The sequence below is a fragment of the Venturia canescens genome, chromosome 4 (assembly GCF_019457755.1).
Source record: "Venturia canescens isolate UGA chromosome 4, ASM1945775v1, whole genome shotgun sequence".
In the NCBI taxonomy this organism is placed as follows: Eukaryota; Metazoa; Arthropoda; class Insecta; order Hymenoptera; family Ichneumonidae; genus Venturia; species Venturia canescens.
In genome coordinates, this window is record NC_057424.1 from 3,365,789 (window position 1) to 3,392,791 (window position 27,003).

The 27,003-nt window shown below is 34.2% G+C and overlaps 2 protein-coding genes and 1 long non-coding RNA gene across 4 annotated transcripts; 2 read left to right on the top strand and 1 right to left on the bottom strand.

Annotated features, from left to right (window-relative positions):
• Positions 1–4,527: 4,527 nt before the first annotated feature.
• On the bottom strand, positions 4,528–4,956 carry LOC122409993 (uncharacterized). Its single transcript, XR_006260828.1, has 2 exons — positions 4,848–4,956; positions 4,528–4,759 (listed from the first exon to the last, which is right to left on the bottom strand). It is a non-coding gene; the product is annotated as an uncharacterized lncRNA (long non-coding RNA).
• On the top strand, positions 4,924–8,329 carry Idh (isocitrate dehydrogenase [NADP] cytoplasmic). Its single transcript, XM_043417954.1, has 2 exons — positions 4,924–5,340; positions 6,739–8,329. The coding sequence occupies exons 1-2, from the start codon at positions 5,137–5,139 to the stop codon at positions 7,948–7,950; spliced, it is 1,416 nt and encodes a 471-aa protein (XP_043273889.1). The 5' UTR covers positions 4,924–5,136; the 3' UTR covers positions 7,951–8,329.
• A 1,494-nt stretch (positions 8,330–9,823) lies between these two features.
• Arf51F (ADP-ribosylation factor 6) lies at positions 9,824–18,553 on the top strand. Of its 2 annotated transcripts, none has more exons than XM_043417955.1 (5): positions 9,824–10,316; positions 12,221–12,333; positions 12,869–12,972; positions 13,082–13,280; positions 13,805–18,553. In XM_043417955.1, the coding sequence occupies exons 1-5, from the start codon at positions 10,279–10,281 to the stop codon at positions 13,945–13,947; spliced, it is 597 nt and encodes a 198-aa protein (XP_043273890.1). In that variant the 5' UTR covers positions 9,824–10,278; the 3' UTR covers positions 13,948–18,553. The 2 variants fall into 2 exon arrangements, with proteins under 2 accessions (XP_043273890.1, XP_043273891.1); XM_043417956.1 differs by lacking the exon at positions 9,824–10,316 and adding an exon at positions 10,466–11,024.
• Positions 18,554–27,003: the final 8,450 nt, after the last annotated feature.

The window sequence follows — 27,003 nt, forward strand, 5'->3', positions numbered from 1 at the left end:
GATAGTTTTTGTAGGTCTAACCGTGGTCTAACCTATCTTTGTAAAATGGAATACACTGACACAGTGACTGTTGTTGTTAAAATAAATTAACATATTGCAGTCATTTTTTATATGAATGAATAAAAAAAAAACATAATTCAACAAAATCAATTGATTTTTTAAAATTTCTGCTATAGTCAAAGAACAATAACTATCTATGATGAAAAAAAAATAAAACAAAAGAGGATTCGAACCGCGGATTCCACGAGTATGAGCCTGTCATTAAACCATATTACACCACGTAAGCTAATGATTTTCAAAACGGCAGAAAATGCTACTGGCTTATCCGGGCCGCAACAGTAACTGTGATCACAAAAGCTATAGTTATCAATATAATTTTAAAATATTCATAAATATCATGCAAAAAAAAATTTGTGACAGAAAAAATTTCTTTCGACATGAGTATGTGAACCGGCAATTTCCCGGATGCTATGGTTTTCTTAGCAATACGAGGGGAGATCAGCTGATACTTTGAATGTGTAAAGCACAGGGTTTTACGTTGCTGGAGAATATCATTACAATACATATTAGTATTTTCGATTACGAGCACTCATAATCGTTGATTCAACAATTTTTGACAGACGCGAAAGCTCTTTGAATCCACGATTCCACCGCCATGGCGGTCAGTTTCACCAACGACATTGATTTTATTACTATATATATCCGTACACAAACGACAATGCGACGCGAGTGGCCGTTGCTCGAACCCGGGTTCCCGACATTTTCACGGACGTTTTTCTAACAGACGCCCAATACTGCCCAATACGGAGATTGGACTCCTTCTCTATAGTCTCCTTGTTGTGCATCGTGCTTCGTGCTTGATCACTTAAATTCATGAAAACACTGCCTTTGCTTCCTTATATTCATACAAGTTTTTAAAGGTTACCAATGGCCGTTTTCTCCGACGTTAATCTAAGTTTAAACCTTTAAACTCAGTTCATCCTATCTCGAAACTATATGAAAAAAAACATGAGTTTGAACTACGTCGGAGTGTCGGAGAAAACTGCCATTATTCATGGGGGATAAACGAGAAATTTTGAAGTTAAATGGTATTTTATTCTTCGCTATTGGGATCTGACATGGAGGCGTGGCCTAAAATTAAAATGGCGCAGATGAGGGTGCAATCGCATATATAGGTTAAGCCCGTGTATGGTATAGGCTCACCGTGTAAATATAGCATTAGTTATAAATATTTAGGATAAACAATGGTAGTTTTAACAAAAAGTGATATTTGTCGATCGTCCGGTTCAATTCCTAGTCATTGAATCTTCCTTTTTCTTTTTTTTTCTTTTTCTATTTTATTTTTTTCTTTTTTTGGATTATTCGCGAGGTGTAAACACACCTACTCCCATTTTTGTTTAATTTTGCGCAAAAACACTAATTTTAATTTATATATGTATCAATGAGCAATGCACTCCGGTTATAGTTGGAAAATTCAACACCAAATGTCTCACGAATTTTGTCAGATCCCAATATAAATTTCAATGATTAAGATGATGGATCAGTCGGTAATCACACTTCGAATTTTTGAAATCGAAACTCTTTGACATCGTTCGTCCGATTAAAATAATAAAAATGTCATCGTACGCAGCACGATCGCAAAAATCCGATGACATTTTTATTTTTTCGATCAGACGAACGATGTGGAAAAATTTCCTTTTCAAAATTTGCAGCCATTTCTCTCGCACTCACGGTTGTGATTACCGACTGATCCATCATCTTAAGGGCGGGTTGTTCCAACTTCTAGGTAGCTTATCTGGCGGGTAAAAGCATTGACTTGTAGACCTTTAAATGTCAGATAGGCTTACCTAGAAGTTCGAACAACCCGCCCTAATTTACATTCTCATCAAGGAGACTATAAGGTAAGGAGTCCAATCTCCGTATCACACGAAGTACCCTCGGTACGTAGTGAGTCAGAGACTTTTAGTCTTCAATATGAGTAACGTAGCATATATTTCGGCAACACCGTAGCCCCTGGGTTAGTGTACATGCTCACGTACAAGCATTGAATCTACGTATAGTCGCGTATAGGAAAGGTTACAATCGGCCAGTACCCAGCTTCTGCGTGTTTCTTTTTTCATCAGTGGTTAAAGAAATCCGAAGTGTGTACGGGAAAAGAAACATCCCTAACCTCAAAGAAGACTTTAAAAATGATTAAATTGTCGGTGTCTTCTTTTCATATTTTCTATTTCTTATTGTTTCCGAAAATAATTGATGCATGAAACACACAAAATGTTCGTTACAAATGTAAAATAATTCTTTTGCAATACTTTGTTTCTATCGTTGACTTAATTTGCGCATGTTCAGACAGTTTCGAAAGTGCTTGCTGTAACTTATATTCGAATGAAGCGCCATAACCAACAATTCTGCGGTGTTGCCACATTTGCGTGTTGCTCAAAAACCTTGTCTCATTTCCAGTCATTTCTTACAACACAAGCAAGCTTTGCATGTTTTCCAAAAAGAAAAATGTTCATTAAACATTCGTTTATATCTTCTCCAAATTTTATCAAAATCTGTTTGTTAAATTCAACGTTATAAATTAAAGAGTGCGTCTGGAATCACAGATTCACATAAGACTCCATATGTTAACTACTTTCATTGATATCTCTTTTCAAAGTCAACCAAATAAGGTCACAAAATTTTAACCGAGTCATTTCTCGAAAGATTTTGACATCTTTACAAATTTTTATAATTTTCTGTTTATTAATTAATTTACCGAGGGTACTTCCTTAACCTATAGTCTCCTTGGATCAGCAGAAAAAAGCAGCAAAAAAAAACACTCACGAGTGGTCGAGTAGAAAAAGACGGAGAGAACCGGTGTTGCCAAACGTAAACCTGGGAATACTACGTGAATCGTTGGACTAACTTTTTTTTAATTTTTATAATTCAGTACGAACATTCATTTAAAGGATTACATATGGAAAATTTTACTTATAAGAAATAACTTTTTTCCATATGTCAATAATATTAATTACTATAAGTCTTAAGCGATAGAATTACCTTAAAACATCTAAAAAACTATTTTTTGACGATTTTTACTATTTTTGATATTTTTCACGATCTTCGGCAGAAGTATGCATGATGGGGACTACTAGCCACCGAATTCAGATTTGAGTTACTCGAAATTTGTAAAGAACAATTTTAGCCGATTTTTTTCCATGGAAGCAAAATTTTGGAGACGTACGAGTTAAATAGACGCCCGGTTTCGGTTTCAGCGTATCAAAATACAAAAAGAGCGTATTCGATCTAAATCAATAAAATTCTTCCCATACTCATCATAGCGATTTTGATCCATTTTTAGCGATTTTTGCAGTTTACTCAAAATTGTGGGAGTGTATCAGCTGATCTGATTCCAGATTCAGATTCAGCGCATCAAATTACATAAACAACATATCCGATTAAGGTCGAAGAAAACTTTTATCATGCTTTTAACAGCGATTTTCCGCAATTTTTGCGAATTTTTGGAATTTACTCAAAATTTTGGAGGTAGATTGGCCAATCTAACCCCGGATTCGGATTCAGCGGGTCAAAATACGTAAAGATTGATTGGTCCGGTTCTAGATACTGACCACTTTTTTTTTGTGTGACGGTGTTATACATAAAATTGCTCGGGAGCACGCCCAGAATAACATATAAAAATATTAGCACGATCGGAGGTGAGGCCCGTATTCTGAATATTTACCATTTTTTTTTCTCATCATATGAGAAAAAAGCTTTGATTTCATAAGTATAGCAAAAATATTTTTGTCGAAAAATGTATGACGCGAATTTGGAACGTTTTATATGCAACGTTAAAAATTCATAACCTACTCCGCGCCCGAATCACTTAAATTTGTATAGGCTTATCGGCTCTATATGACAAAGTTTATCGACGAGAGACCCCCTGGCAATTTTTTTTTTTAAATTTCATTATCACTGCGACGTAATACTCAAAACATATATTATCACATGCGTGCACGAAACTTATTTGCCGATATACACCGAATTGAAAATATGCCAGTAAAAGATTAAAAGATATCATGAGTCTGAAAAATAATCTACGTGTTTAGTTATTAGAAAAATCATAATTATTTTGATGAGACGAGTTAAATGTTTTTTTTTAAATGATATTTTTTTCGATTTCATTATATTTCGAAAATCATCAGTGCGATGGTCATATTCCAAATGCGCCTGAATTTCCGGAGTGGCATAAAAATTATTATTGAATAATATTTTTTAATTAAAGTGCACTACAAGAAATCCTTAAACGGAATATGATCCGTGGAAATTTAATTCAAAACTGAGGAAATGCATTAAGCGCTTCACGTTTCACGCTATGTGTATTGTATGAATCAATGCTGCATTGTTATCATTTTGAGAAGAAACCAAAGTCATTTTCGTCGCTGATAAATACGGTAAAAATGTTGTCGCATACTGATAAGAGTTGGAATATGTGTGATGTAACGTTGATGTTGAAAAGATGCGCATGTGAGAGAGGCGAGAAGAGTGAACATTTTTTTATTACACCTTTTGCCGTACAGAAGTTGGAAAACTAAGATTTCGATCAGTTCTAGAGCTACGATTGGCAGTGCCGGTGCTCGTTTATTATTGTACCAGTGAGTTATGTATTTATTCCTCGTTATCATTCATTCTTGCGTATATATGTCTATAGAATCACATATACAGGCGAGTTCAAACTCCAAAGTTCTCGCATGTGCGTAGCATATAGCGCCAGCTATTTCTGAAAAAAAGTAAGAAATTAACACGAGGTGGTTGCATCCAAACGGGCGTTTAAAGTTCCATTTACTATTGAAGAGCGTTGCGCTTACATGTAGAGATAGTGACCTCGAACGAAAGCCAAGACGTCCAGCGAATAAGGAGAAAAAAAGTCAGTTCTGTAACGGTATTATTGGTGGGGAACGCGCCTGTCAAACAGGTACACTCAAGCGGACAAACGTGAAGGAGAAAGGGAAGAATAATATTTGAAAAGAGAAGAACATCGTGTTTTCGAACGTGCGCGAGAGAAAGGGTAGGCTTCAGTTGAGAAACAAAGACAGTAAGCTCGTGGGAGGAGAAGTGAGTAAGAGAGAACGAAAGTCACCGGCAAAGTAGGTTGCCATGTCTATCCTGCTGCACTGTGTGTCCAAGACGAACACGAATTTTATAAAAGCAGCTGTCGCTCGACTTTATACCACAAGCAAATTAATATCGCTGCGGACGAATTCATCAATTTTATCGTCGACAGTACTCAGTGCCGATCGAACAAGTTGTTCACTTGTCAGAAATTTCAGTGTATCGTCTGTTATCATGGCTAAAATTAAGGTGAGTTATGAGAAAACTGTCACACAAGATTTTTTTATCATAGAAGATCCGATCGACTGAAACGTAAATAAATATTTTTCTCAGTTCTTACACTTTCGCCTATATACGAATATATATACATATTTTTCTAATTTATTCATAAACATGAATATTTTGGATGATATATTTTCTTATAAGGCTAGACAGTTATATTCGTTATCTATGATGACATCTCGTTTTTGCAGTCTTCCGATCGGACTGTGAAATTAAATTCTCATGAATATTATAAAATGGAAAGACTGAAAGTGCTATGTCACGATCAGAAAATTTTATTCCATATTGATACAAACTTATTCCGCATTCTGTATTCTCTTATCAGAATGGTTTCTACATATTGTTACATAGTTAAAACCAGCAGAAAGGCGTGTTCTATTACTTTCTAAGTATTTCTCAGAGATAAAAATTCAGGGATAACAAATATTACATCTATTTTCAGCATAACACTGCAAATAAATGTCGGACTCTGGAAAAACAAGACAAATTTTTCATATTGCACTTTTTTTTTTGGTTTATAGAAATTTATTTATAATCCTTTTATCTTATAATATACTTAAAGGTGTAGAGCTTATCAGAGTTTAGTAAGAAGTCATCTTTTCATAGGAGTATCATACTTTCATAGTTTTGCAACTTTCTTGCAAAATGACACAAATCATTCGCTACGATAAGACATTTTTTTCTGACGCAATGTCAATGATATTTCAACTCGATATAACAGAAAAAAATAATCATTGCCGAAGGCTACTGAAACGCGTGTTACACCAGTATTGAACGAAACTCATAACATAATTGTGAAAATCTGCATTGTTGATAAGCGGTACAAGTTTATCTCTTATTTTACGCTCTAAAATTTTATCTGAATTTTTAGACAAAAATGTACAAAAACTTGAAATAGTACTGTAAAATAAAACCAAAAGTTTCATTGTGTTCCAATCATATAAAAATCATCAACATGATTTATATCGAAGAATGACTTAAGAATGTACTTTATTTTGAAATAAGCAATAAAGTTCCATTCGAAACCCGTTTATCTTCTGAGAGAAACTTATCTGGGTAAAACAACAGCAGGAAAATTCTCTCTTTTGTCTGTAACAAAAAAAAATAATTATGATTTGAAACACATTAAAATTGGGATGCATTGAGCAATCGATCCTGAATGAGGAGGAGCAATTTGAAGAATTCTTCAAGTTTTGCTGTAGCAAGAAGTAACGGAGATATCGCTGTATAGGAGAATTTTTTTCAGATCCGGTAAAATGAAAGAAAAGGATTTTAGCGAGTGGTTGTAAAAAACGAAAAGGGCATGACCCGGCGGCACTGATATACAAGACACAGATTATTCACGAGGAATGATTTTAATTACAGGCAGGAGCTGTAGTGGATGTTCTTGGGGATGAGATGACCCGGATAATTTGGGACTCGATAAAGGAGAAGTTAATTCTACCATATTTGGACATAGATCTTCATACATACGATTTAGGAATCGAAAATCGCGATGCGACGTCTGATCAAGTGACGGTAGATTGTGCAGAGGCGATAAAGCGTTACAACGTCGGTATAAAATGCGCGACGATAACACCGGATGAGAATCGAGTAGTGGAATTCAATTTGAAGCAAATGTGGAAGAGTCCAAACGGAACGATTCGTAACATTCTCGGTGGAACGGTGTTCCGCGAAGCAATAATATGCAAAAACATTCCTCGTTTGGTAACTGGATGGAATACACCGATAATAATAGGAAGGCATGCTCACGCGGATCAGTACAAAGCGACTGATTTCGTGGTCCCTGGTGCGGGCAAGTTGGAAATAACGTGGACAGGAGAAAACGGTCAGAAGATTCATCACACGGTGCACGAGTTCAAGGGCGCGGGTATAGCACAAGCTCAGTTCAATACGGATGAGAGTATTCGAGCGTTTGCTCACAGTTCCTTCCAGTATGCTCTTTCCCGAAAGTATCCACTTTATTTGTCAACGAAAAACACTATTCTCAAAAAATACGACGGTAGATTCAAAGATATTTTTCAAGAAATTTACGATGCCGAATACAAGACAAAGTTCGAAGTTGAAGGAATCTGGTACGAGCATCGTTTGATCGATGATATGGTAGCTTACGCGATGAAATCAAACGGTGGTTTCGTATGGGCGTGCAAAAATTACGACGGGGATGTACAATCCGATTCCGTGGCTCAAGGCTACGGTTCGCTGGGCCTTATGACCTCGGTGCTTTTGTGTCCTGACGGACGTACCGTTGAAGCTGAGGCTGCTCACGGAACTGTCACTCGCCACTATCGTCAGTACCAACAGGGAAAGGAGACCTCTACCAATCCAATTGCTTCGATCTTCGCGTGGACCCGAGGTCTTCTTCATCGCGCCAAACTCGACAATAACAAGCCTTTAGAAAAGTTTGCTGAAACCCTTGAAAGAGTTTGCATCAGTACGATCGAACAGGGCTTCATGACCAAAGATCTCGCAATTTGCATCAAGGGCATGGACAAAGTCACCAGGAAAGATTATCTTGAAACTTTCGAATTTATAAACAAACTCGCCGAGAACCTGAAGAAAGAATTTCATCCCTGACTTCTCGGTTTTACCCATGAGAGACTGACGAAAGCAAAGTATTGATGGTCTTTCGTTTTTCTCGTTTTTACACAAACAACTCACAATCAGTCGAATATTCCGGCCCAATGACCAAACAAAACCAGTCATTTTATATTTTAGTGTACTACCACATATCGTACTGCTATCGAAAATCGAGCAAAAATTTTTCATCTCGATCGGTTGGTTTAATAATTCATTTTGCAACGTTTTTTATACCAACCGTAAATTTAGTATGATTTTTATATAAGAAAAAAGAGAAAATATGTGCAATACATGATGCATGATACTTCAAAACTCATCTATACGCATACGTACATAGATATATGTATCTTTGAATAAAACAAGTGACTGTACTGTTTTTTTTTTTTTTTTTTATTGACATTAAACGATAATCATTTGATGAATTTTATGCCATGAGTTTTGCTTCTTCGTTTCTTCATATTTATTATCCCATAAAGCTTACTCTATGGGGTGCTATATTTTTAATTTTGGCTTCCTCATGGAGGAAGCTTCGAGCATCGTGCATCTTGACCATCTTGAGGAAGCAATTTGCAAATTTTAATCTACAGCATTTTTTTTTGTATACAAGGAAATAATGTATTTTCTCTACCCTCTTTTACGTACTTTAATTTATCTCTTTGTTTAAATGGATAAAAAAAAAAACTAAATGACGAGCCATCAGAAAAAACAGTTTGCAACTTTCAATTTTCATCGTTTTTCTATTTACATTGAAATTAAATAATTCAGACAACTTTGCTGGAAAGTATAGAGGAAGTATAGACTTATACACAATATCTTATAAAATTTCCAAAAATTGAAGCGGTTAGACGATTTTTTGAAAAACTCATATTTTCGTAAAATTCAAAATGTCATAAAATTTAAACCGCTCAACCGATATTCCCCGAATTCAATACCAACCTTCCTATTCTGATAGTCTATTTATAAAAAAAAATTATTAATAAATCTTAAAATTTTCGAAAGTTAGAGCTTCAACACCCTTTTTATGAAAATTTCAAAACGTCGTCAGATTCGTAATTTTTTACAAATTCTGACAAAATTATCAGAGAATGAAGATCTTGTATAGATTAACATCTGTGCAAAACGGTAGCCCTGTATCTCAAACCGTTTCCGAGTTATAAGCGTTTAAATTTTGCAGCGCCATAACATACACACACGCACGCGCGCACACACACACACACACATCCGGATATTTTTTCTAGATATGATTTTTTGATGTTTTGGAACATTTTGAGCACATTGACATTAAAAATTGGAAAAAAAAAAATTTTCATCGTCACAAAGCTTCCTCGATGAGGAAGCAAAAAGAACTCTATCTAATATATGAGAAACTGATATGATATACTTGGCGTCGAGCCGCTACCGCGTCTCTTGATACTCATGCGACTACCTGTCAAAATTTTTCACTTCGCCCTGAAAATTCTTAACAATAATTCGATTTTACAAAATTCATTGCGATTCATTTTTAAACGAATATTCGAACCTCATTCTCATTACTCGGGCCAAACTTTCGAAAAATCCATAAACTACCTCTATCTTTACGTTGCCAATCAGATATCGAATATCTACTATAGGGTATTCAAATCTTCAATTCAAATTTCCTGCGTACATTTTTTATGCGCGAGATGTGCATGGCGGTCATGGCTAATATAATAGTGAAACAAAAAATAGATTAGAAAATGTTCGTATGATAAAATATAGTTCGGTTATTACGATCACGATTACGATTGATGATATATCCATCGGCATATGATATAAAATGCATCTGACGAAGAAATTTAGGAAGAACGGAGTTCGTATTAACGAGTAGTGTATTTTTCATGTTCTTACTGTTGCGCCATCTTATTGGCCATTTGTCCAAAAGAAGTTACAGCTGGATGAGCTAGACGAAGAAGACACAAGAAGCAACATTTCTAATCCATTGCAGCAGCGAGCGACCGACTGTCGTAGTATATGAATTTTATGTATAGCCGCGTCATCGTAACATGGAGTCTGTCTTTGTCATTCCTTGATTGATGTTTCTCTCTCTCTCTTTCACGGTGTCGTCATACACGCACGTATGCATTTTTCTTTTTTTCCTTTTACGTGGTTTGTTAGTATAATAGGTGGCAGTGTGAGAGACGTTGTGTGTGTGTGAGAGAGAGAGAGATTCAAGTCAAGTTTGAGAAAACGGGTAGTTGGTAGCAGTGTAAAGGGCGCAGTTTGCTCCGAGTACATACTCTCCTACAAAAACACCAAGAAAACATCGGATATGAACGAAAATATGTGTTGTGATGTGTCCGTTTGTTGATGATAAATTATTGTTTCGGTGTAGTAGATACTTTTCGGTGAGTTATCGCCCTTCGATAATCAAGTTTTTTCAAAACTTTTTCACATAACCCCTATTGCGATATATCGCGTGTGCGAATGCGCCTATATGCTCAAATTTCGTGAAATTTTTTTTCTTGATCGTATAAGGTTATGCATGATTATTGGTGGTTTTGTATGGCACGTTACTCGCTATGTAACCCACACATATACATTCTAATCCAGGAAATGTCTCGTACTCTCAATTAATTACCGCAAATTTTGCTTCGTTAAAACATTTACAAATCGCTCGTCTCTCCGTGCCGCGTTATTACTCATTCCGGACGTGTGGAGATTATTTCGTTATAAACTACATGTCGGATTGAACCTTTTCATTGACTCAAAATCGGTCAACTTAACCTCCAATACTCCGAGGGCGTATGAAATATTTGAGTGCGGTTGAACGTTTCGTTATTTTAAATTCTCAAAAACGCGAATTCTATCGTGATTCCAATAATGATCGAGATAAATTTATGATTTTTCTCGATACTTTAATGTGTACGAGCTACGTGTTCACCTTTGATTCAAGAGAGAGGGAAAGAAACAATCGGCCTATTTTTCATGTGACAGAATCAATTGACGGATTGACGTTTATCAATAACAATCGTGCCGTTACCGTTACAATGAAATCGCCCAACTGTTAATTGTTATATGGGCATGAAATACTGGGATTACTAACCAACATTTTTGTATGTATACACGTAGATGGATAAAATATATAGATATCATTCGTATATGTATATATATACATACATATATGTATTCTTAGTAGATGCATAGACATAAAACCCCAAGATTAAAGGTTAAGAATATCATAATCTGTTGATGAAAGCTTTTGTTCCCCTTCCATAAATTATTTGGACCTTTGCCATTCTTTTGAATTTTTATTTTCATGGCTAATAACAATGAAAACTGTATGTTATTTAAAAGTATGTGATACCTTGATTCTGAATTTACACCCATACTTTTTTAAAGTATGGTGATTCGATAAATTTCTTTTTTTCTATCTCCACTCCTGCAATTATTTCATGAATTCCTTTTTTTTTGTTGTGACATTCGGATGCTGCCATGTTTCATCATATATCCATGTATATGATAGCAAAGCTATATATTTTCATCACTTGGTTAGGCAAACGTGCTTCAACGGAATTTTTCAATGAGCAAAAGAAAAAATCTATGATTTTTGTTATAGAATAGACAAAATTGAAAAAGTATTATATCAATGTTTTGCTGTCTACATATGTAAACACTTAATATCTATGGCTGATGATTCATTTAAACTTAATGTTGAAACTGAATTACTAGTTGAAAAGTTCAAAAATACTTATCCAACTTTTTTTGTACATGTTACTTTGTATGAATTTCAAAAAAAAGTCACCAGTTATGCTCTTTTATCTTAAGCAATTTGTTCTTAAGAAAGCAGCTCATAAAACAACTCGATTTGCTTTTAAGTATAGTTTCAATGGATTTCATGATAAAATTCGTATTGATAATCAGCATTGGTAGAAGACTTTTTTGATAGAAGAACTACGCTGTACAAAAATGGTTAGATTGATGATTGTTTAATTGTTTCGTTAGCATGCGCCGATGCAAGGCTATTCTGACTATGACATTTAATAAGTCATTGTCCCAGAAGTTGATCTAGAAAAAGTATTGAACTTATTCATACAATAATCAGTCCTGAACTTGAGCTTGTTGGGATAACCATCTGTGCCAATGTTTTGGGTACTATATGTATACATGAAACATGCATAAAAAAATTGGGAGTTTTGTAGCATCTGGATGTAAATCTCTGTGGTACGAGAGACTTTAAATTACGGAGTTGTCAAGGATAAGTTTTTTCTTCACATCGATACCAAGAGTTTATGAATTTTATTCAATGCAGGTGCTGTGTATATAGGAAAAGTACCAGCAAGATGGGCAAACTTTTGTCAAAGATCTTTGGCAATAAAGAAATGCGTATCCTTATGCTCGGTCTAGACGCAGCTGGGAAAACAAGTATCCTTTTTATACTCTTTCACTCATTTTGTTTATTTTTGAAAAAATCAAGACTTTATCAAGACCTATCATCAAAAATTTACTGATAGGTATATCAAACTCCAACCACTAGAGCAGAGAGTTGGAAAAACATATGGTTTCACTGAATGATATTAAAATATGGTTGTAGAGGTGAAATAGTAATTTCCATGGGTTTCTGGCTTTGCAACTCATTGCTAAATATTTATGTCAATGTGAAGATAATAAAACAGGAGTTGAGAATCACTCTCAAAAAATATAAACTTCAACTCTTACTGGCTTTTCTTTTATCATTGCTCAATGTGTTCATGTTTCGTTCACTAATAATTTTTTTAAAGATTGTTGCTTTTCAATATTTTGTACCAAGAATAGAAAACTAAATAGCACAGGAAATAAGAGCTATTTTGAAACGTGAATAAATTTTTTTCGAACAAAAAGATGGAAACTAATGGTTGATACGTTCATCTTTTTGCATCATTTCGTGAATACATAAGTGCCTTAACAAAGCATGTATCAGCGATTCTGTATAAACTGAAGCTGGGACAGTCCGTCACAACCATACCCACTGTAGGATTTAATGTAGAGACTGTTACATATAAGAATGTAAAATTCAATGTCTGGGTAAGTCAGAAGAACGTGAATTGGAGATCGAATTATATATCAACGGAAATGAATACACGGTGGTGTGACTCGCATTGATAATTGATAACATGATGTTTTGGTCTTCTAGGATGTAGGCGGGCAAGATAAAATACGCCCGCTCTGGCGTCATTACTACACTGGAACGCAAGGACTTATTTTTGTAGTCGACTGCGCGGATAGAGATCGAATCGATGAGGCTCGTCAAGAACTTCATAGAATCATCAATGACAGAGAGATGCGCGATGCTATTATTCTAATTTTTGCTAACAAGCAAGATCTTCCTGACGGTAAATATTGAAGGAGGACGTTTATATAGTTAATCGTTGAAATCTGCAACGGAATTTCTTTTCATTACGAATGTTGTACCAATTTTTGATGCTCTCTAAATTCGGTCGAATTAATCAGTGTTTTTCTGGTGTCTCTTAAAGGCCCTTGAACAAAACTCAATGAAAAATACAAGTTTTCTATATCGAAATGGGAAAGCAAAAGAGAGAAGCTTGCTAAATTTTAACGACACAAATTTCTATACCTCATTATAACAGCTGATAGTACTTTCGAATATCGCCGAATATCGAAAGGTGAATGTCTAAAAAAATTCTTCTGACGCATTTTTTTGAAATATTTCATTCTCCGATCGAAATTGTTTTGTGACAAAATAATAGAATGGTAATCTTGCAAAAATTGAAAATTCACTATGATCGATCCTCCCAGAGATGGTTTTCAATTATCATTTAATTTAAACCGACGATATGAATGAAAATTATAAACATTTCTTTTCGTTTGTCACGTTGAATCGATGACGCATTTGCAGCCATGAAACCACATGAAATTCAAGAAAAATTAGGACTGACAAGAATACGAGACAGAAATTGGTACGTCCAACCATCCTGCGCAACAACGGGGGATGGCCTGTACGAGGGCCTTACGTGGCTAACTAGTAACCACAAATTATGAGCGATTAGTTAGTAATTAACGCATGGTTCCATAAAACAAGTACACGCCTGCCTTGTGATGTTTATTTTTTTTTATTTTTGATTTTTTTTTTAATCTCATTGCCAGCCAAATTAAAACTCTGCCGCAACAAGCAAAGTATAGGTTGGTTGCTGGCCGGTATATATCGTCGAGCGTAATGAATATAAGAAGAAAGAGGTGAATTAAGGGAGCTGCGAAGGCGAGAGAAGGAAGGTAGACGAATAAGAATAAAAAAAACAATTGAAAACTAAGTAGATGTCGACGAGCGATGAATTTTCAACTATATTGTACAGACGTTGCGGTAGTAAGTACAGTGAGTTGATAAAGGAGATAATAATATTGATGATGCGGAAAATGAGTAAAAGACGACGTGTAACAACAAACAATGAGACGTGAAAAAAAAACACAAGGAAACAAAGCGTAAAAATAAAATCGCGCCAGAGTCGAATTGACTTGCGTTTTCGTTGCCCAGCAGGATCCAGGTTTATTACAAGCGAGGTACCAAATAACAAACACAAAACAAACACTAAAACCTTAATAACGAACAAGGAATGAATAAAAAAAAGCCTGTAAAATCTGTTACTAACGTATTCGTTTTTCAAAGTTTATGAAAATATAAGCTTTTATTGTAGCCTAGAAGTAAGTTTCTTTTTTGTGTAATGACGGTCAGGAGCTGCTTGCATATGTATTTGTATAACTTCGAGAATTGAAGGATATCATTTCCTGCGTTTACATATATTTTCATTCTTTGCACTCGCTTTTTTGTTCAATTCGTCTAGTATTTTTTATGGTTACATCATTTTTCTCTTCACACTAATCACAAAGTACGTACCTCGCATACCCATCGATTTAAGTAACGTTATTTGATGTGTATATACCTCGTATACACATAATAGGACGAAAAAGTACATTCAAGGAAAGAAGAAAAGCAATGGGAGCGAGACTTGGACGAACTTATTTCAAATTTTATATGAAGTAAAAAAAAGAGAGAGAATAAAAGTAAGAGAGTAATATGAGCAGAAAAAAAGAAAAAAAAAATAGAAAATACCACATCCGGTGAGCGTGTACCCCACTTGTTCAGCTACCGAAATAACATGTTGTATAAAATCGTTCGTTCCCCCCTGATCTTAAGGCTTTTTGATAAGATAGCATTTACTTGTTAGAAAGAAATGAAAAAAAAACAACAACAAGAAACAATGAAATTACACCGTACCATGGTCTTATTTATTCTCTAAGATTAAACAAAAATATGAAATAATCGAACGATCGTATCGGCCGCTACAAATAATGTTTTGCCATTACATCTTTTAAGAAAGGAAATATGATTAATTTTTAATATCGGCGAAAAATGATTCATTTTTTTTTCTTTGGATAGAAATGACGTTTATCGTACCAAGTTTTTCGTCTAATTCATTCTCGTACCATCATAATTATTGAGAAATTTCGAGTTAAGCATAGTTTTCTACCTCAAAAAGTGTACAGGATTTCACATGGTCCATCGGTTATTCCATGTCAAATTCGACGTACCCGTAGCGCACATTTTGAGATTACAATGAACAACTACGTCAAAGTTATCAAATTCTGAAAGACTTGGTCGTTTCGGAAAAATTCAAATGATTATATTGTTGAACATATGAAAAGTCGAGTTTTGCTTTATTTTATATATTTATTGTCATCAAGGGATATCGAGAATCAACCTCTACGACGAATTACTATTGTTTTCTACATTTCCGATCCACGAATAAGAGCAGTTTTTCTGTTGTCGCTTAATTTCTTATTTGAAAAATGTATTTTTTATTTACAATTACTTTTTACGCACATGATTCCCGCCGAAAATGATTTAGCCGATCGCCATTTCGGTATTGTTCATTATTTGACTCACTTTTCAAAGTAAATCACACAAAAATGGAGATTAAGTACTATACGTACAATTTTTCCCATTCTTTTTTTTTTCGATTCGTTAGGTTTGACGTGCATTTTTCAAATAATCTTAAATAAATAAGATTCTTGAGTTATCCTAATAATTTTCCATTATATTGAATTACTTCTTCAAGTACTGCAATTTCGGTCAATATTTTGGACATGAAAATGTATGAGTGAAAAATATCCTCAGGGAGATAAAAAGATGCTAAATAATTGATGGGTGATCGGAAATGTAATGTTACGTGTGCATCAGTAACATACTTTTGAGAAAAAATTATCGGAGACAAATCATAGGTAAAGGCCAAGAAAAAAAATTCATGATTTAAGAGTAATACATACACTACTATCAAGTCTGATGCTTGTTAATGACGAAACGTGAATTTGTAGTAATTTACTAACATACGTAAGAAAAGAGTCGTATTAAAATTGCTCCGGAAATTTTCCGGGGAAAAAGAAACAAACGACCGGAGAAACAGACAGAAATTTGTCACATTGACAATTAACTGCATTCCATAAAGATGAGATACTATCGTGAGATCTTTCAAGAGTTTCATTTTTCCTTTTTTTTTTTTCATGTTTGTGAATATAGCAATTCTACGAGCATAAAAACGGTTGATTGTCCGATTCATTACCACATCGACAATTAGTTTTGCGTTTTCAATAACAAATAGATATATATATATATATCGGGACGAGAGAGGAAAAAATACCCAAACGAACGAGAATTTGTATTGAATCGATGAGCTTTCTTCTGAGAACGTTTTTTATTAATGATATTCCACGAAGCAAATGTGAGGAACAGTGAATAAAAAGACGGAAGAGAACGAGCACGAGAAAAATTCCCAAACACGAGAAAATTATAATTATGTCTTTATACACATATGTCTGTGCGTGTCATTCCACATGAGATTTGAACCCTTTTCTTAGGACTTTTTAAAAGAGGCTCATTCGTAAATATTAATAACATGTATTTCCCTTTTGTCTTTTACGATACACACGCGTGCACACGCATACAACTATCGTGGGGATTGTGTTAAAATTCTTTTGTCTTCTCTCGATGTGACAGCAATAACGAAACTTTATATGAAAAAAAAAAAAAAAAAAAAAAAAAAAAACGAATGATAACCAAGATGACAAAATAAACGAGACAGCAAATAAATATTTACGAAAACATAATACATGGAGAAACTTTTATAGCAAAAATGACTATGTCTTTATGGTAACGTCGAACCATATCGATATAATAATAGAGAGCATAGTATATCGCTACAGAGTGTATCAAATAATGCAAAAGTTTAGGGAACCATTACCACAATCATCCATAGTAAAAAACGCTTTGCTCAATAACATAGCAAAATTCATGCGCCCACCAATTATATGAGACGTTGCGAGTATAAACATGAAAATTAACTAGTAGCACATAGTAAAATTTCAAGCAATCGCTTCGTTCATAAGCGGACTTTGTGAAGTAAATCTTTGTCAAAAAGAAAAATTACTTCTTTTCGAACGGTGCGACTCAACAATAGAACAAAAATTTTCGACATTTCACCAATTTTTTCAGTCCAATTCACCAATATTTAACATTTCACTAAAGACACGAGTGACATTTACATATCGATACATCGTTCGATGTAAGAATGTCACAGATCTAAATTTTGTCTGTCCTACATAGTAAAATTTGAGAGAACTGCTTTCGGCATCAAAATTACTATGCATTTTGGTGAAATGTAATAGAATGGCGATATAGAACAGCGCTGCTACAAAACATAGCAAATTTTTCTAGCAAATTCATCCGAAATATTCGTATAAAAGTCTCTCCGTGTATACTTGTACATGTTACTAACCATAGTGTTGTAACGTAGATATACGCATTCTCATTTACTCGATGTATATACCGAAAAATAACGAAATTTAATGTGTAAAGTTATAAACAACAATGACGATTGGAAAAGCAGTCGGAGAAACATATGAGGGTACACGCGGATCTTTGGGTGTGTTATTTTGTGATCTAACTTATTCGCGTGAGGAAAGAAAAAAAACCCGGAAGATATTATGTACAATTGTTGTTTGGCAGGATGTTTGTAATTCATTGATCTTGAAAATTTGTATTTTTTTCTTCCAATATCTATAGACCGTGTCGATAACAAGTTCAAATTTTTTGATACGTTATATTGATCGAATGAATTTTATACATTAATCAGAAAAAAAAGAAATAGAAAATCATGGTTTTCGTTTCATCTGTATCGATCGTTGATTATATTATAGTTAAATTTCATGAAGTTTCTCGTAAATTCCAATCGATTCCATGATCTTATTTTCTTTTTTCGAATGACGTTTATTTCCCAAGATTCCCCGTGCTTTCTCGCCATGTCGAGTCTTCCACGAAAGTCACGATGGACGATTAAACGATCCATCAAACCAAAAGTATATGCTATTATTAGTATTATAAACTTCCATATTTAAGAAAGACAAATCAGTCACGATAAAATGTCACGCAAACGATGGATATTTTAGTATTTTTCTGGTATCTTAACCATTTATCCATTTTCAAGTATCCAGAATAAATATCACCCAGACGACCACTGTGACCATGGCTCCTAATCGTCGTGGATAAATGTTTATGTTGATCCAAGGTTACGAAAGAAATGAAAGAAGATTAAAATCATAGGGTTTATCTACTTTTATACAACTTCGAACAAACCTTACCCAATTCCATCCTTAATAAATATGATGTATTTGAGACATTGCCAAACAAAAACTCGCATCTTTTTAATGGTGCTCTGGTCGTTCTTTTTGCATTGAGTGTTTTGTCAAATATGTGCAAATTATTCGTTTTTGTATACCGCTCAAAGCCTGATTGCGGCCAATTTATCGTACCGGTGCGGATGTATACTCTAAGCGTAAGATTTTTCCGAAATTTTTTGCATTTCGAGATCTTTTCGGTCGATTATCCGTTCGTCACGATGGAATACTCATCTTTTTTGTGAGCTCATGCCGAACTGACAAATGAACATTGAAGTTTATTGAAATATGTTTTCAATGAGCTCATGAAGTAAATTTTTTCGTTTTCTTGATGATGTTCAGTTTCGGATGAATGGTGAATTTTGGAATAAAACTCTTGAAATTATTACTAAATATCAAAAGAGCATCCGAATTTTTTGCTCATTACGAGACGTTTTGACTAACTGATTCGAATATTTCCAAACAAGAATATTCAATTTTGTGCCGATTCCGATGTACACCTAGCGTAAAAGATTGTATTGACACTTTTTAATTGAAAAATCTATTTTTAATGATCCTGAACAATTGTATGAAACGTTTAGTGAATTCTATCGCTGTGGCAAAAGTCAGAATTTCTGAATTTGCAGTTTCAACAACGCTCAAATGATGCCGATGCAAATTTTAAAAATTCGACGATATCTTGTGAATTATCGTAGTGTCAGTTGGTACTGAATATTGTAAAAACTTTGAAACGGTTGAGTTTAACTTACTTTTCCCTATTTCTAGCACGTTTGGTCTGTCGAAAACCTTGTTAGATTATGGAAAATTCATCGAAAACAATTCATCCAAAGAATTTCATCAACCTATAAATGAAGTCACGAGGTCGTTGCGGCAGCACGGCACACACCGATAATTCATAATACAACTTTCAACTTAATTGTTTCATGGTTGATTTTTTAAGAATCCCGAAATAAAATAGCACTGTTCCTTTGTAAAAAGGTCTGAATTTTTTGAAAAAAATATTTCAAAAAATTTCAAAAATGATATATTAGTAAAAAAAGCGATTTTAGAGTTATAATCGCTTTTTTCGTGATTTTCCTGATACCGGAGAATATTGGAAATATTTTTATCCAAAAGCTGAGTTTTTTTTCTATTAAAATCACTACGTTTAATGTTTCAAAAAATAATTCGGAGGTTCGATATTTCCAACATAAAAAGTCAACAATTGGAAATTTTTCAATTTTCAAACCTCAATAACTTCGAAACGGCTCGACAGAAAATTTTGAAAAAAATCATAAAAGCTCAAGGTGACACGTACTTCTGCAAAGCAATGGCCATTATTCATAATTTAGATCCTCCAGTACAAATTAATTCCACAATTGGTGGAATGACCCATACATACAATTTTATACTAAAAAATTCACCTAAATTTTGATTTTTCTTTCAATTAGTCGCCATTTTTTTTTCTAAACAATATTTGGGAAATCCCCTACGTTCGGCTACAGCTAAGAAAATATATTTTAGAAATCCTTTACGTTTTTCGCTCTCGAAAGGTCTATTTTGGTGAATTATTGTCAACGCCACTGAGACTGCGTATACAAGAGGTGTCGTTTTTAAGAGTATGGATGAGTCGACTATAACCTCACTTGGAATTTTCGAAATCGAAATTCTTTGACACAGTTTGATCGATTAAAAAAAGGCTCTGTCAGCCTACGCAGAACGATGGCAAAAATCGACTGATAGAGCCTTTTTTTAATCGGTCAAACTATGTCAAAGAATTTCGATTTCGAAATTTACAACTATATCTCTCTCTCACTCACGGTTGCGATATACCGACTGATTCATCCTCTTAACACTCTATGGTGCGAAAGTACACCAGTAAAAAAATTGAAATTGTTTTTTCAGTACTTGTGTAACTGTACTATACAAAAGTTGTGTATTAATTTTGGTAATTATACAGTTTGGTTACTTTTCCGAAAATCGATGCAAGAATTTTTATTTCTTCTCGAAGTTGTTGATTGGACTATAAATAAGTGATATTTCATCGGGGGGAGGAGGCTGGCATTTTACATGAAAACCATAAGTTATAGGGTTTTGAAGTTGTTGGAAAAATGTGATGAAATAGGATATATTTTAATATTTTGGAGTTCAAATCAGGACAGGTTGACACACACATGACACGCGCGCGCGCACACACACACCTGGTCCGCATGCGCATGGAAAGTGCTCTGAACCCACCCAACTATTCCGCACACACATCAAAAGATGTTTGAGATCTACCCGGTGATTCTGCACACACGTCAAAAGTGCTTTGAACCCACCCGACGATTTCGCACACACATCGCGCGTGTGTGTATTCGGATCGAACATCTTCCGGGGTGTATGCGGGATCTTTGGGTGGGTTCAGAGCACTTTAGATGCGTGTGCAGGATCGTTGCGTGGGTTTAGAGTACTTTCGATGTGCATGCGGACCAGGTGTGTGTGTGCGCGCGCGCGTGTCTGTGTCCACGTGTCTTGATTTGAACTCCAAAATATTTAAATATACCCTATTTCATCACGTTTTTCCAACAACTTCAAAACCCCATAACTGATGATTTTTACGAAAAATGTCAGCCTCCCCCGATGAAATTTCATTAATGGTGACTAATTGAAGAAGTTCATAGTCAAAGAAATTTGTAGCATCGATTTTCGGAAAAATAACCAAACTGAATAATTACCCAAAGTTTTATATAAATCCATCCAACCAAGTTTCATTTACAAATTCAAACAAATAGCATCTGACATTCCTGTGTTTACACTGTTCATTTATCTTAAAAGTAATGAAGATTGTTTTTTAAAAAATATGATTCCACTTTCACTTCTTTGATCTCATGTGATCAAATTCATTTTTTTTTGAAATTTTTAGAAATTTGTGCTGTAAAACTCCGAGTATTTTGATCTATTTTTTTGAATTTACGGTATTTAACTCTCCACTTTGAGTGCAGTCGTAAGCAGTAATCTCATCAAACAACTTCTTGCTTTTTTAATCGCCCATATTGAATTTCAAAATAATAACGAGTACTTATTCATAATCGGCAGCCTCAAAAACTTTCAACTGCCAACTTTCGCTTTCGTACAACGACTTTTGCATATTTGGTCCACTGTATTGGATTTGCCATCTTGAGTTTTCGAATTGTTTATGCAAATTTGTAATCAGCGATCTCTGAAAGCCCCTCCCAAAGTCGAAAAATTTTCTTGCAATAAAATTTTTCTCTAACGAATCATTATCAAATAAATTATCATTCGACGCATGTATTATTCGAAGAATTATCATTCAATGAAATGTGCTTGAAAATTTTTTTTTGCAGAAACGTACAAACTCCCGACAGAAAAACACCTTCATTTAAGAAAATAGTAGTAAACTTTAAAAAGTCTGAAATAAAATAGATGTCCGGATTTTCGTCGGAAGATGTCTTTACTTTTTATTCAATGATTTGATTAGAGACATCTTCTAACGAAAATCAGACATCTATTTTATTTCAGACTTTTTAAGGAGTTTTGGTACAGTTGATACAATGTTGTCATGCTGAGCCATGTTAAGAACATAGAAATATTCAAAAAGTTCAGAATTTTATAAAATTTGGTGGACATATTCTTGAGTACCAAATTCGACGATACATATTTTTTTTTTAGATTTTTTCTCTTCTACACCGTTATCGAGTAATTAAACTCGAAAGATCACGTGTATGAGCATAGCGTTTCAAGCATAGCATAGCGGTTGTTAGCATATATAAGTATACATTCCGGACATATGAACTTTGCTTTAATGTAGTTGCTTATATGTAGAAGAAAATTTTGAAAAAAATTGAGCTTTTGCACGTTATGTTGAAGAACATTTTCACCAAGTTTTATAAATTTCTTAACATTTGTTAACAGGTATCGAAACTCCTTAAAGTTACTTTTTTCTTAAGGTATTCCTTTCGCATGACCGTATTTTTTTGTGGCGCGAACTAGGGCACTCGAAATTTGGACTGATTCCGAACCTCTGAGAAATCGCTGTTATATGGGAAAAGTTTCTGCTTCTGCCATTTTTCCAACTTCTATCGTTAATATCTCTTTTAAACATTCGGTAACCCTTTATTTTTATCGTAGCTATGGATTCCTTCCTGTCTGGAATATATAGAAATTTATGTAAAAAATTGGTCAGGACAATTATCACAGTTTTCGAGAAAAATGGCGACAAAGGAATATCTTCTCCCCACCTATACTGATCGCAGTGAAACGCATAAACTCCCGTCTTTTTGTTTGCTCTACGGGCAAATTTTCATTTGACAAATTGTTGTTAACAAAAATGGTCATTCGAGAAATTGTAATACGATGAATTTTTTCGACGAATTTTCCGCAAATCTTTGTTTTTGTCAAATCTGCCTATAATTAAAAAAGACGGTAAATTTGTCGAATAGAGCTTTTGCCCAAAATGATTTCAAATTTATTTTTAGCGTTTCTCATCATGAAAGACTCGTATTTCATATAATTTCAAGGTAGGAGAGAACTTTCAACGCTATAAAAAACAAAAAAACGACATAAAGAACATTAAAAGTTTAAAACTGTCTCAAATTCTTTTGTAACATATTTTGTCAACAAAAAATGATATCCCATGTAATATTAAGAAGGGGAAAGAATTCCAACTTCTAACGGTATAAAAAATGTAAAAAACCGACAATAGAAAGTAATAAGATATTGCAGTTGTACATCAGATGAAGAGTGCATAATGATGACACCTTTGGATGCGTGTGCGGAATCGTTAGATTGGTCCGAAACATCCTTGCGCGCGCGCGCGCGTCTGTGTGGAATCGTAAGGCGCTTCCGAAACATCTTCGGATGTATGTGCGAAACATTGGGTGAGCCCGAAACATCATCGGATGTACGTACGGAAACTAGCGAGACGCGGATGCACGCACATATGCACGCACAAATGCGCGCGAACCTGCACATTAGGGTGCCCGTTATTTACGAAGTTAATTATTTTTCTTGCTACGCCCTTCAAATATTTAGTTTATCGTCTAAAAAAAAATATCCAATCATCATAAGCCCTTAATATTCGTTTTCCATTTTCCATTTAAACATTCCATTTAAATCACAGGGAATTTTGCTACTTTTTACAGTTATTTTTTTCTTTCTTGGACATCTTATTTCACGGTAATGAAAAACTCATATATATCTTTGTATAAAATCGAACGCTCTACAAAAAAGGTCTCTTGAAATTTTTTGATAAATTTACTCCTTCAAAAGTTGTTCAAAGCTGAAGTCGGCCTCTGGGTAAATTCTTACAGTTTTATACTTTTACGGCAAAATTATGATTATTTTCATGAAATTCAGTTGTTTAGTCTAAAAAATATATACTTTTGCTTTCTCATAGAGGAAGCTATGTGACGATGAAAATTTTTTTTTTTCCAGTTTTGAATGTCAATGTGCTCGAAATGTCCAAAAACATTAAAAAATCATATCTAGAAAAAATGTCCGGATGTTTGTGTGTGTGTGCGCACGCGCGTGTGTGTTTTTGTTTTGATAATTAAAAATCAACGCGATCTGTGTTAACAACGTAATTATAGACTCATGCAATAAATTCTTCTCGATGTTTCAAAATTTTTTTACCATAACATTGTAAAAAATTGAAATTTGCAAATTGCTTCCTCAAGATGGTCAGATGCACGATGCTCAAAGCTTACTCTATGAGGTGTAATATTTTTCATTTTGGCTTCCTCATAGAGGAAGCTTTAAGCATTGTTCTAAAAGCTTGAGAAAGCAATTTATTACTTTTAATTTTATTTTTAATAAAATTTTAACTTATTTATCGACTTTTAACTTTTCCAAATTAATTTTCAAAAATTAAAGCGGTTTTTTCGAAAAACTCGTATTTTCGTAAAATTCCGAAAATCATAAAATTTAAACCGCTGAACCGATATTTCCCAAATTCAATACCAACTTTCCTATTATGATAATCTATTTATAAAAAAAACTTAGTAATAAATTTTTAAATTTCAGGAATTTAAAGTGTCGATACCCTTTTTTTAAAAATTCCAAAACGTCGTAGGATTCGTATTTTTTTCAAATTCTGACAAAATTATCAGAAAATTAAGCGTTTGTTCAGATTAACATCTATGCAAAACGGGGCCGGGTGTCAACTCGACACCGAGCAACTCGCCACTGCATTATTCACGTATGTCTATACAATGCGGTGGTGAGTTGCTCTGTGTCGAGTTGACACCCCTGCCTCAATAGCTCTTTATTATTTCAAATCGTTTTCGCACGCACGCGCGCACGCACACACATCCGGACATTTTTTCTAGATATGATTTTTTGATGTTTTTGGACATTTCGAGCACATTGTCATTCAAAACTGAGAAAAAAAAATTTCCATCGTCACATAGCTTCTTCTATGAGAAAGCAAAATTATATATTTTTTGGACTAAACAACTGAATTTCATGAAAATAATCATAATTTTGCCGTAAAAGTATAAAACTGTGAGAATTTACCCAGAGGCTGACTTCAGCTTCGAACAACTTTTGAAGGAGTAAATTTATCAAAAAATTTCAAGAGACCTTTTTTGTAGAGCGTTCGATTTTATACAAAGATATATATGAGTTTGTCATTATCGTGAAATAAGATGTCCAAGAAAGAAAAAAATAATTGTAAAAAGTAGCAAAATTCCCTGTGATTTAAATGGAAAATGTATCTTCGTTGGGGCAAGGTTTCTTACGAATATTAAGGGCTTACGATGATTGGATATTTTTTTTTAGACGATAAACTAAATATTTGAAGGGCGTAGCAAAAAAAATAATCAACTTATTAGTAAATAACGGATACCCTACTGCACATGTTCCAGACCCTCACTTAAGAATTTAACATGCTTAACGATTTCGCTCTTTCATTCAAATTATATGTTACACTATAACATAGTGATAACGAATGCTCAAAAAAAAATTGGAGTTGATTCGGGCAAAAGCCCTGATTCGGCAATTTTTATCAAAAAGACTAACCTCAAAATTCTGAGTTTTCCAATGGACCAATCACCACCTTTTCACCATATAGCATGAAATAAAGTACTCACGGTGGAATGCGCTTCGTGAAAATGAACAAGCTGCGACATTCCCAATAGTAGTACAATATAAAATTTGGATTTTGTAACAAAAAGTTTCCAAAAATAAACCATCAAGCGAGTTGTCTTTTTTTAAACAGAGCTCACGTCTGTATATGTTATGTTAATTATATACATTGAATAAAATTGATATTGCGAGGAACCTTGAAATAAAAATCCAAACGAAAAATGGAATTACTTATTTTTTTTACCGAGATGTCGATTAAAAAAATATATGGCGAAGAGGAATTCATCGCCCTGTAAAATAGAACGATTTGGTGAATTTTTTAAATCAAACGTCAAAATTTACAGTATTTTTTTCCTTGTTTGTCGATTTTTGTAAAAGTTTCAAAACATTCGGTATTGTTTCAACGTTTTATTGTCCGAAACATTGGTTGAGAAATGGGAAGTGTGTACACGTGACAAAGCAGGCTCGAAGCTACTAGAGAGTCAACGTTCGGATACGCTTTTGTGTACGAGTCGATTGCACGTGATCAACGTGCAATATAAATACGAATGTAGAACGAGAGGCCAATGCAGATGATCTCGAAAAAACTTGTAGTAAAACATTTGCGCAAATATACCGTCAGGGATAAACAGACTAAAACTAGGTCAGCGGAAAATTGAACTGAAACTGCACCTACAATAACACTACTGAACTAATTATATATAGTTTTGAAATAAAAATAATAAAAACCTAATTACGTATTTTTTTTTTTTTTTTTAAATATATATACAGACCTGATCGTATTTTGACTAAACGTAAAAACTTTGAAATCTCGATACAAATAACTGGAATTCAAAATTAATGAAAAATACTGACGAAGAAGAAATACCGGGATAAGGAAAATAAGACATGAGGACGAGAGAAGCAGCTCTTTTAGGTTATTCTTCGATTTTTTTTGTTATCCAACCAGCAAAGCTTTTTGTGTTCTATCTTTTTCAAACTCTTCCCATGACTCGTGCGCATTCAAATTGTGAGAAATGATTTACATTTCGTGGAGCTGGAATTGTTCGATCTCCCTTACGGAAAAATCGTCGATTGAATGAAATTTATAAACGGGGGAAATAACAAAATGATCTACGCACACGAGCATTTGCGAGTACATTTTTAAATGCACACACTCCACTGATAACGAAAAAATTGGGCTGCACGAAAATCGAGTTGGAGTTGTATTAATATTAAACATTAATATAACCGACTGAAAAGAAGAAAAAGGCACTCCTAATTATCACCGAATCGATCGCAGCACAGCGGAAATATTTTTTTTCCTTC